Source organism: Erpetoichthys calabaricus, chromosome 4 (genome assembly GCF_900747795.2).
Source record: "Erpetoichthys calabaricus chromosome 4, fErpCal1.3, whole genome shotgun sequence".
NCBI lineage: Eukaryota > Metazoa > Chordata > Cladistia > Polypteriformes > Polypteridae > Erpetoichthys > Erpetoichthys calabaricus.
The window spans coordinates 256,733,080-256,745,229 of record NC_041397.2 but is presented as its reverse complement, the minus strand read 5'-3'; the positions used below and the strand labels follow the sequence as shown (position 1 = coordinate 256,745,229).

General features: G+C 38.1%; 1 protein-coding gene across 1 annotated transcript in view; it reads right to left on the bottom strand.

Annotated features, from left to right (window-relative positions):
• The window catches only part of c4h2orf49 (chromosome 4 C2orf49 homolog), a 31,116-nt gene extending 23,407 nt beyond the window's left edge, over nucleotides 1–7,709 (bottom strand). The window contains exons 1-2 of the mRNA XM_051926804.1: nucleotides 7,545–7,709; nucleotides 2,039–2,208 (exon numbers count right to left, since the gene is read on the bottom strand). Of these exons, the coding sequence (XP_051782764.1) occupies nucleotides 2,039–2,208; nucleotides 7,545–7,664 (290 nt within the window). The 5' untranslated portion in view covers nucleotides 7,665–7,709. The remainder of the gene's footprint in view (nucleotides 1–2,038; nucleotides 2,209–7,544) is intronic.
• Between the last annotated feature and the right edge of the window lie 4,441 nt (nucleotides 7,710–12,150).

The window sequence follows — 12,150 nt, the reverse complement described above, 5'->3', positions numbered from 1 at the left end:
CCTTTGAAAGTTGCCTCAAAGCGATTATTTAAACGTTTTTCTTGGTTTTTAAAATCCTGAAGCAGCTTCTTGTTTGTCTTGTATATGTCCTTTATTTCTTTCCTTATATCATTCGTTTGCGCCTTTATGTCTTGAGTGGTGGCCACTGCAGTGATCATTACCTTCAGCTTGGGCAGGTAATTTTGGTCTTTTCTGTGCTCCGTTTATGAAGTGACAAGCCCAGCTGAAGTTGATGCTTTCTGGCTCATGAGGAGTAGTTGACACCGTGGAATGTAAGGCCATTTTCAGTTTCAGTGAATCTTCCGGAATCGACAAGCTATCCTGGCCCGATTCGCTTGTACAATCGCTCCCACTTTCGCTCTAGACTGGAGACGATGCTGCAGCGTCGGGTCCCAGGAAATCTGTGCTTTTGCCTATCTGTTCCTGGTCAGTCTCTGATAGGCCGTACCTTATGTTTGGACTTGATGCCTGTCTAGGCTTGGATGAAGATTTAGCTGTCTTTTCTGAGCCCTTTTTCTGCCGGTCATGTTTACACATGCTTGCATATACTGTAATTGAGCTTCTTCAAGTTGAGTAAATACAGGATACCTCAGGATGATAAAAAAATAAATAAATAAAACACCACTGGTGCTAACGGAGTTCTGCTTCAGACGTCCATCTCCCATAACAGACGAGACTAATCATGTATTATTTTTCTGAACAATTGTTTACAAAGGAATACATTAATGTTCTTAACCTGAATGTATGTTTAATATTAGTTTCAATACTTTTATTTATACTGTTTACAAAAGATCACACTACTTATTCAATTAACATTTAATGACATGAATAACATTTCATTGCGCTAAATCACTAACAGTATTTGTTTTCATCATTGTAAAATATCTGTCAATCGAATTTAAACTTGTTTTAACTTTTTTTTTTGGTTTAAAGAACTTTACTTCTACATTTTACAAAAGATTGCACTATTTGAAGTATTTGCATTCATTGCCTGAAATTCCGATTATTTTTTTTCCATCAATGCAAAGATTTGAATGTATACAGAATTGCAATTTATTTAAATACATGTTGATCAAGATATATTACATACCATATTGCGTACTGAAAATGGTATTAAACTTCAGTATTTACCATTTCAAACAGAAATAGCCATTTGCAACATCTGTAAGGTCTTGGCAGTGTTTTTAAATTAATTTATTGCTACTGTGTTTAATAAAAGTACCCATTTCTATCAAAAACATGAAAATTTCTGGTGGAATTCCAAACTTTTGAATACTAGTGAATATCAAGCCGATATTACCCCTCTAAATAGTCATACTCTAAATACAAAACTGACTGTTATTCCAATCAGCACAAAGAACAATGCATAAGCTCACAACATTGAGTAAAGTCAGATTGACCATTACACCAGTTGTGAAAATGATCCCTATTACACAATATAAGCTTGGAGGTTTTTCAGGAGATCCCCAGTTCCTTCCACTGGGGCTATCACAAACAAATCTGAATTTAGAAGATATTTAAACATTTTCATGTTTAAATATTTAAATTTAAGTCCAACTGTGGATTAAGGGGCAGGCAGTACTGTTGAAGCATCACAAGCTGTAGTCATTTCATGAATAAACCAATGATTTGGTGCATTTAGTTACTTCATTTGTAAAACACACAAAGACAAATAATGTCACAGTATATATGAAGGAGACTGGCATGGTTTTAGACTGGAGGATACATAAACTGAAAACTGAAAGTTGTGTGTGACATGGTTCATGTTAATCATAAACATGAATAATGAATCATTGCATTTCACTTTTTAAATATTCACTGGACTCACAGTCAAAGATCAAGAAATGGCATAGTATATACGTCAGATAACAAAAGTGATATTAGCCACATGGATAAGTAGTAATATACAGTATATCACTACCACCAGAGGAAAAAATGATTTTTTGGATAGGAGATAAAGGCCTCTATTACTTTTAAAAACAGTCACATACAGTATATATTTTACACAACATTCCTATCATTAGAAGCCCTAAATTACCTGTTTCTCTGTGTATTTGATGCTGGCTGCTTCTCTCTCTTCTTTTCCATCTTCTTTCCCCATCGACTGCTTGGCAGCTCTCGCTGAGGTAAAGGAATGATGTGCTGAAGGTATAAGTTGGTAAGACTGTCCTTGTCTGAACTGCGTCCACTGTCAACTGGAATATTTTTCTAAAGAGAATGTGATATTAAGAATGAATATGACTATAAATATTTGATAATAAAAATGTATACATTAATCGCTAGATAAAATTGCATGTAGAAAAATGTTTTAGATATACAAGTTCACTAGGTTTACCATAACAATTATGTACTTTAAGAACATAATATACAATATATATATATATATATATATATATATATATATATACACAATATATATATATATATATATACAATATATATATATATATATATATATATATATATATACACACACATACAGTGATCCCTCGCTATATCGCGCTTCGCCTTTCGCGGCTTCACTCTATCGCGGATTTTATATGTAAGCATATTTAAATATATATCGCGGATTTTTTGCTGGTTCGCGGATTTCTGAGGACAATGGGTCTTTTAATTTCTGGTACATGCTTCCTCAGTTGGTTTGCCCAGTTGATTTCATACAAGGGACGCTATTGGCAGATGGCTGAGAAGCTACCCAACTTACTTTTCTCTGTGTCTCTTGCGCTGACTTTCTCTGATCCTGACGTAGGGGGTGTGAGCAGGGGGGCTGTTCGCACACCTAGACGATACAGACGCTCGTCTAAAAATGCTGAAAGATTATCTTCACGTTGCTACCTTCTGTGTGCAGCTGCTTAGTGAAGCGACATGCTGCACAGTGCTTCACATACTTAAAAGCTCAAAGGGCACGTATTGATTTTTCACTCTTTGTTTTTATCTGTCTCTGTCTCTCTCTCTCTCTCTCCCTGCTCCTGACGGAGGGGGTGTGAGCTGCCGCCTTCAACAGCTTTGTGCCGCGGTGCTTCGCATACTTAAGCCAAACAGCCCTATTGATTTGTTTGCTTTGCTCTCTGTTTCTGACAGCCTGTGCTCCTGACACGCACTCCTTTGAAGAGGAAGATATGTTTGCATTCTTTTAATTGTGAGACAGAACTGTCATCTCTGTCTTGTCATGGAGCACAGTTTAAACTTTTGAAAAAGAGACAAATGTTTGTTTGCAGTGTTTGAATAACGTTCCTGTCTCTCTACAACCTCCTGTGTTTCTGCGCAAATCTGTGACCCAAGCATGACAATATAAAAATAACCATATAAACATATGGTTTCTACTTCGCGGATGGCTCTGGAACGCAACCCCCGCGATGGAGGAGGGATTACTGTATATATATATATATATATATATATATATATAACAACAATATAACAAATGGGTCATAATTCACACTCTTTTTTTTCAGTATATATAACAGCAGACAAAGCAAAAGAAGTTAAGTGATAAGATTGTAACATTTAAAGTTCACTAACAAATCTGAATGTGTAACTGAAAGCATTCTCTCTGTAGATATAAAAAAAAAAAAAATAGGTAATTATAAACCTTTAAACATCAACAGTAGCTGGCAACTTTCACAGCCTGCGTCATTCTGCTCAAAAAGCCATAAATAATGAGAAGCCATTAAAAATTGACAAACAAATTTATGTCAAACCCGATTTAAATCCTCTAAGTAGTTCTCACATTCGCTAGCTAAGCAGAGGTAAGGTACGCCCAGAGGCTGGAGCGCGAGTGAGGAGGGCGAAAACCTCAGCGTGCTGCGTCTCTCTTGGATTTGAGCAAAAAAATTGGCAGCGCAAGCAAACTATGACACTTGGCGCGATGAGAGAAGTTACAAAAATCAACCGGAATGTTCAACCAAATTATAGAGAAAAACCTGATCTAAATCTGTTAAGTACTTCTCACGTGAAAAGCAGACAGACATACAGACAGATGCTGGATTTTACATAGCTGGAGATGTTTAATCCGTTCTAGTTATTACCAATGGAAAAAGCTATTGTAATTCTAATTTTCATTATATCAGTTTAAATCCTCAATTTTAAAGTTTGAAGAGTTTTTTCAGTGTCAGCAATGAATGTTTAGTTATGTCATCCAGCACATGGTATCACACATTACTCTCTTATGCTCCCAACCTCTCTCTCTCTCATGTGGCTGCTGGCTTCATCCATAACAAGGCATAATTAAAAATGGCCACATATATTACATTCTTGCTGCGTCTGTTAAGGAGAAATAAAAAACCCACTTAGTTTAATCTTATCTGTTATTCCTTGATGGCTGGCTCCTACCTTCCGCACTCAACTGGCATCCCGTGCCGCAAACTTTACAAGTCAGGTCCACCCACACCCTCTGTCTCCTTTGCATGGTGTATCTAACTTGATTATATGCCCATTATGTTATGATGAAATTTTTATTTTTACTGTATGTTAACATAGTAGCTTCCTGGTAAACACTCAAACATCATTAATAGGATTTTTATGTTGCTGTGAATAAAAATCTCAACTTTCCTTGAAAATGTCAGGATATATAAAAGAAACCTGACAGGAAAAAATTTGTGTATTTATGGGAACTCTGACCCATTTGTATGAAACATTTGAGAAAGTGGGAAATGACAACACCATAAAGTAGGGAAATGCAGTCAAACCAGCTAAATGACAACTCACTAGGGCAGTCAGATTAACCTTCATAATTTGTATTTAATTCAAATTTACTTGAAAAAGGTACTATTCTAAAACAAAAGTTGACAATTCATTGTAAAAGAACAGCTATTTGGTTTACCTCTCACTAAATTTTCTCATTTTGTTACTACAGAGATGCTTTTCATGGTTGCAGTAGTTTGCAAATCTTTTTTCAACATATACGTTTTTTCATAATATTGTTATCATAAACTTATCTTTATTAGTAACACATCTACACCACCTCATAACATAGTCTAGTTCACAGATTTATCTATCCAATTGCTCTGCTTTTTGATTAAGTGAACATTTATTTCTAAACACATCTCTGGTACATTGAAAGCATCTTTCGGATTGCAACACTGTCCTGTTACAGTCTTAAACCTGCGATCCCGACTGTTTGTTTAATGTTAAGACGTAATCATTAATGCAAATGAAAAATAACAATAGTAATAACAAGTATTGATAACATTATCTAGGTTTAAAGCCAGTGCCCTGGCCAATTTCTTTCCTTTTATAAAGGCAGCAACTGCCAGAGCACTGGGTCGATCGATTCAAAGAGTAGAGCAAGACTGCTTCATGTGAGCAGAGCTATCCAACTGAAGAGCAGTGCGGCGACTCTGCAGTTTGCTGCTGAATGCAGGCTACTTTACTCTTAATAATAAATAATAATAATTCTTTACATTTATATAGCACTTTTCTCACTACTCAAAGTGCTCTCCACACAGGGAAGACCCGGGAAGTGAACCCACACTACCAGTGCACCACCTGTAAGGATATATCTTAAAAGACATTTTACTCGCCTCCTATGATGGGAGGCTACAAGAGGGTATACCTACAGATCATTCTGGATTCAGCATAGTGCACAACATGTGACAAATTCAAATTTTGATTTTTTGGAAATTTTTCCCCCCCGAATATTTTCAATACGCAGCTAACTGAATCTGTGGATACATAGGCCTGACTATATTTATACAGTCAAGTCAAATATACTCAAATATTTACTTATATTAATTTTAATATTTTAACCTTAGTTTATTGCTAATTTGACAGCCCATTCTACAGAATTGTGACTGTATACATAATAATCTTCCAACCCTAACAGCATTGATATTGAGCCAGATGATCTTGTTCCTTACGCACCTACTGAAAACTGTATATATTGCACTAGCCTATGTGTGCTCTGGCATAATGGTGCATAATAAGGCATCTCCGGTTACTGATGTCATTCACAGATCAAAATCAGAAATCACAGGGCTGCTTTTATATACGGCTCCTCCAGGTATTTCCACTCTTTCGGAAAGTGCGTGTCCAGAACTAGAATGTCCCTCTCACATTCGGATCCAGGGTGCTATAGCATTGTCATTACTGTTTATTATTCGTCGATAAAACAGAAAACTATTTCATTTTGTGGAGTCTCCCATGGTAGTTTGTTTTAACAGCTCTTTTGACAGTTTCGGTCCCAGATCCAGTGTGATTCAAGCACTTTGTCTCTGTACACTTAGTCATATTTCATTTTCAGTATTTCATATCACCATATTTAGAAAGTGAGCATGAAACGAGACAGACTTTCATTTTAGTGCATGGCAGTTTTTGTTAAATCACAATGTCTTTCATGTCTGCATCTATATTTTTGTCTGCTCCACTCGTTTATGCTCTCACAAATGCGGAGGTTAAAAAGAAAAAAAAAGGCGGCAGTACAGTACATAACTAAATCGGTTACGGGGTCTTAACAGGTGGTGTAATGGAAGCAGCGACGTCGAATGCCTCCTGTCTATTTACATATTTTTAAGGATTTAAAATAAACCTCTTACGTGGCTGTTTGAGATTAATTTGAAGTTTTACACAAATACGTTTGTCAGTCCTGTACTGGCTGTCAGAAGACCATTACAGGATGCGGAGAGCGTGACTGCAAGCAGCTATTCATACGAAGAGTGTTGCATGAACAAATAGCAATCTTCTGTGACACATGCGAGAATTGATTTTTTTAATTGAGATTTGTTAGTTGGCTGATTTTAGACGAAACTATTACAGATATATCTGATATCGAGGCATGAAATTCGTTCTGTTTGAAGTACATAAGAGATATTTCTACTGGGTACAAACCCATTTTACTGGTGAAAACCCAGTCGGCTCTGCCACTGCTCTGGTAAAGAGTGCTCCAAGTTAAGCAAAAGTTATATTGTTTTTGCCAAAAAATACCTAAACAAGATCTCTTTTACTTTTCACCGTTCTCGCTTCCACCACACCATTCGTTGAAAAATTGGGATTGAATCGTGATGCACGTTTAGCTTTCATGGTTTTTTCTGCTTCGATTTGGGTTATGCGCTGCTCTTTTTGTATTCATGCTTCCCAATGTGTTTGCTGCTCATTTAGAATTTGTTATTTACTTATTTTTGCGTTTCCAATTTGGCTTTGCGTATTCAACTTGTTTCACGTTTTCCCATTTGTTTTTGCATTTTCTGATTTGCATTACCCGATCTGTTTTTGCATTTTTAATTTTTTTTTTCTCACATTGCACTTCAGGGCCACCGTAGGTTTACTTAAATTGCATAAAACACGAGCCCGATCTATAACGTGACGCTTAAAGGTTGCTTTAAGTAATTTTTATGAAACGCCTAAAATGCTTTAGCCTTTGCAATAAATATGGAAGGACGTCTCACACAACTTTAATTCTACACGGTTAAACAGGAATAGTACACACTTTATACGCTAGATCCAAAAGTCTGTGACAACTTGCTACGTCCAGCCGTGCTATACATTCCAAAGATCTGGATAACAACAAAACACGCAAGTTTGTGCAAAAAAATCGACGTTTCCACACTTACCTCCTGCAGAGTGAGTAGGATAAAATCTCTTGAAAGCAGTTCAGGGTGTAGCAGCACTTCGGAGCTATTAGATTTAGCAGCATCTACCCCAGTGCCCGCTGCCGCACCGGCGGCCGCCATCTTTCCTCCCTCAAGTAATTTCCTACCCCATAATCCTTTCGAGTTGCGTGCACGTCGAGTTCCCTGAACAGGCGAGCACGAGCTTGTAGGCGAGTACTCGCTACTTTAGGAATGCGTGGTTTGTTTTGGCGTTGAATGTCGCGTGCAATTCCTATATTCACTGCTCAGCATGAAGAACAATTATTGTGTTTTGTCTCTGTTTTATCCTTGCAACATCGTTTATGTACAAAGTTGTAAAGTTTTTTTTTCATTATTCCGTTTACAAAAAGAATACAATTTATACCAGGAAAGCTATAATCCAATTAGTTTCCTTTTAATTTATACAGCAATTTAAAAGTACGTATCGGCAATGTAAATGAGTGCCTTCTGGTTGACTTTCTGATAATGGATAATCATGGAGATGCCCGTTTCTCCACACTTAAGCCACTAGTCTTTCGACAGAGTTCTCGCATTTTTTTCGATGTTGTTCCTGTCCGCACCACCACCTACTATGGACATTTTGGGTGTACCTGTCCTGGAACATGAGGTCCGTATTGGGGGTAGAAAAGGTAATTATTACAAAGGGCCCACAGGCCGAGGGGGGCACTCAAAGCCTGGCATGAAAAGTTTGTGTTCAAGAGAAAGTGACCCACAGAGACTGGTTATGTACAGGGCACAGAGTTCTGTGGTACACCCCTGCCTGGCAAGGTGACAAAAAACACCCTCGGCTGCGATGCAGGGGTGTGTCTGCTAATTTTTACTGGGCACACAAGTATAAAGCCTTAGACTCCTCATTTGCAGTGGAAGTTTAATGAAATAGAGGAGTCCATATAATCATTACGTTATTCTAACGTTTAGCATACATTAAGACAGAGGAGGAGGAAGTTGTGAGTACATTGTACCTGGTGGCATGGATTGTGGACTATCTTACAGACAGACCTCAGTATGTGCGTCTCGGGAAATGCAGGTCTGACATTGTGGTCAGCAGCACAGGAGCACCACAGGGGACTGTACTTTCTCCGGTCCTGTTCAGCCTATATACAGATAGATAGATAGATAGATACTTTATTAATCCCAATGGGAAATTCACAATACATCGGACTTCCAAAACAACTCGGAGTCCTGCCACGTGCAAAAGTTCGCTGACAACACTGCTATCGAGTGCTGCATCAGGAGTGGGCAGGAGGAGGTGTATAGGAACTTCATCAAGGGCTTTGTTAAATGGTGGGATTCAAACCACCTACACCTGAACGCCAGCAAAACCAAGGAGCTGGTGGTGGATTTTAGGAGGCCCAGGCCCCTCACGGACCCCATGATCATCAGAGGTGACGGTGTGCAAAGAGTGCAGACCTATAAATACCTGGGAGTGCAGCTGGATGATAAATTGGACTGGACCGCCAATACTGATGCTCTGTGCAAGAGAGGACAGAGCCAACTATACTTCCTTAGAAGGCTAGCATCCTTCAACATCTGCAATAAGATGCTGCAGATGTTCTATCAGACGTTTGTGGTGAGCACCCTCTTCTATGCGGTGGTGTGCTGGGGAGGCAGCATAAAGAAGAGGGACACCTCACACCTGGACAAACTGGTGAGGAAGGCAGGCTCTATTGTAGGCATGGAGCTAGACAATTTGACATCTGTGGTGGAGCAACGGGCGCCGAGCGGGCTCCTGTCAATCATGGAGAATCCACTGAACAGTATCATCTCCAGACAGAGGAGCAGCTTCAGCGACAGACTGCTGTCACTGTCCTGCTCCGCTGACAGACTGAGGAGATTGTTCCTCCCCCACACTATGCAACTGTTCAGTTCCACCCGGGTTGTGGTAAATGTTAACATTATACAATGTTATTAGTACCTGCCTTGCACTCTCCACCTTGCATTTTTTAACTTGCACTGCATTTTCATCACTCTTTAATTACCGGTAATATTGTTTTTATCAGTATGCTGCTGCTGGAGTATGTGAATTTCCCCTTGGGTATTAATAAAGTATCTATCTATCTATCTATCTATCTATCTATCTATCTATCTATCTATCTATCTATCTATCAACAAATAACAGGTATCCATTGATTACTATAATATCAAGCATTAATTGAATTTGTGCTCCTGTTATCCATATTGTGATGGGCCCGATTCCATCCACACCTGGCAGAAACAAGAACAGCAGTAATTTCAAATCCAGAAATGATAAACACATGCATTTGCAAAGTATTATTTTAGTGGGCAGCTTTAGTACCAGCTGCAGGTGGAACCTATAAAAATGTTCAATCCACTGTAGCCCCACTGTCACCATCATAGTCTGGCACAATTAGCAGTCTGTTTCAGGACAATTACTACAGTACTACATTGGTGTCAGAATCAAATTTTATCATTAAGTGGATGTTATGTTAGCTTGCTGGGTTTAGCAAGGGAGACAAGCAACCTCACCATTTCACTTGACAGGACTGAATGCTTCTGGATGGCAGCTGTCACTTTATTAGCTTTTAGGAAGAATCTCATGAGGCTGGATTTGTTACGCTAAACTATTCATTGTGACCCAACAAAGACATTCTGTATTGGTGCAACAGCTAGTACTATTCACTGAACTTAAAAGTTGTGGGTTTCTTGTATCACCATAAAGAATTATTCCCTATGATCCATCTCTCATTGCCACTATTATGTTTTGAAATTATGACGTACCCTAATAAATGCCTTGAAATGGTTTTTCAGCAATGTCAACAAAAGCAAACAAAAAAAACAAAAACAGGCCTACAAAAATGAATCAAAAATATTATTGCCCTTAATGACTTGGGCTTGAAATTCCATGTACTTATGGTTAAGTTTAAAGTCAAACTCAGGGTAAATGTGTAATGATTTGATTACAGTGTTAAATTCAAACTCTCGGGACAGTATTCGGCTATCATCTAGATGATAAAATAACATTATGCTCCAAAAAAACATTACTTTTTCTATGTGTTTTGCCAAGTTAAGGTAACTAATCAATATTTATGAGTATGGAGAAGGCTTCAACCAAAACACAATGGCGAGTAAACAAGAAACTGTAAAGTTAGTTTTAGAACAAACTGAAACTGTACAATTAGTTGAACCATTTAGTTAAATCAAGAGGTAGTGATGATAATGTGAATTGGTTGTCAGATATTGACACAAACTGATTCATATGGTATCATACGGCCAAACCACCATAATATGCTTGGTGAATTTGGTCCTGTGAAGCTTCACTATAGTGCAGATTGGTACAAAAAGGTAAAATTATTGCAATGAAGAAGGAAGACATTAGCACCCTAAGCACTGCTTACAACGCAACAACTGTTGTACATGTCAGAGGAATTGTGGAAGTCACTGAGTCTAGTGCTGTAGTAGCCTAAAACAACACGTTGATCGTGCACATCAGGCAGTGACATTCTACCCTCTCATGTTCAAGCAACAGAAAAAAATATAAGAAAATTGTGCAAAGAAACATGCTTCTGCTATCTCCATTGTGTCATTGGGCTGTTGGACAAAGACGAGTGGAGGATGCAATTATCTATCTATTCCGCCAGGCTTATTCTTACTTGGACAAAGCTGGCAGCACTGAGGATTTTTTTTTCTCCAGTGCCTTCAGTACCATCCAGCTATCTCTGTTAAAGGGGTAGGCTCATAGAACCAACATATCCCTAGGGAGAAATAAAGATCTATCTGTCTATAAAACCTTTGGCACTGTATCAGTTCAGTGCAGGGAACGTTCTTATCCTGCTCACTCATAATTGTTTAATTTAGATATGCCAAATAATTACATACACGCTCCCCAGTCACATAAGTAGTGCCCCAGGGAGAAATTTGAAAGGCTAAAGAGATGTAACCGAAAAGAACCGCACTTGATAATGCACGCCATTTCCTTAATTCATCAACAGTACTTAGAAATAATCATTTTTGGAAAACTTTGGAGTCATGAGACACCAGGGGCAATGCCGGCAACCTCGGGCACAAGCCAGGAATAAACACAGCAAGTTCGAATTTAATGGATGGAAAAGAGGCAACGAAAACACTGACTATAATATAATACAGTATAATATAATATACCCTGTTTCTGATGGCGTGCATTCTATAAAATAAACTGAGCGTAGAGACGGTTATTCATTGCTGCAAAGCAAACTGCAGCGGTCTTTTATTCTTTTTACGAGTTTAACCACAGAGATTTACACAAGAAAAGGTGCCAGTGTTATTACAATTTACAAAAGTAATGACGTCAAAAACAAAGGGGTTCTCTTTTTGGAGTCTCCGGAACTATAAAAGTGAATGAAACGCAGAATTATAAATACATCCATCCGTCATATAAAAACGGACTAATTATTACTAGTACTAGGCAAATAGTTATTTTTTTATAAAGCATACCAAAAATAAAATAAAAGAAGAACGAGCCGACAAACCAATCGAAAGACTTTTACTTCACTTGTGAAAGTGAAATCTTGCAGCTTCAAATTGTCCCGCGTAAGATTTTTGCGACAGTGATGGTCGCGTTGTTATGACG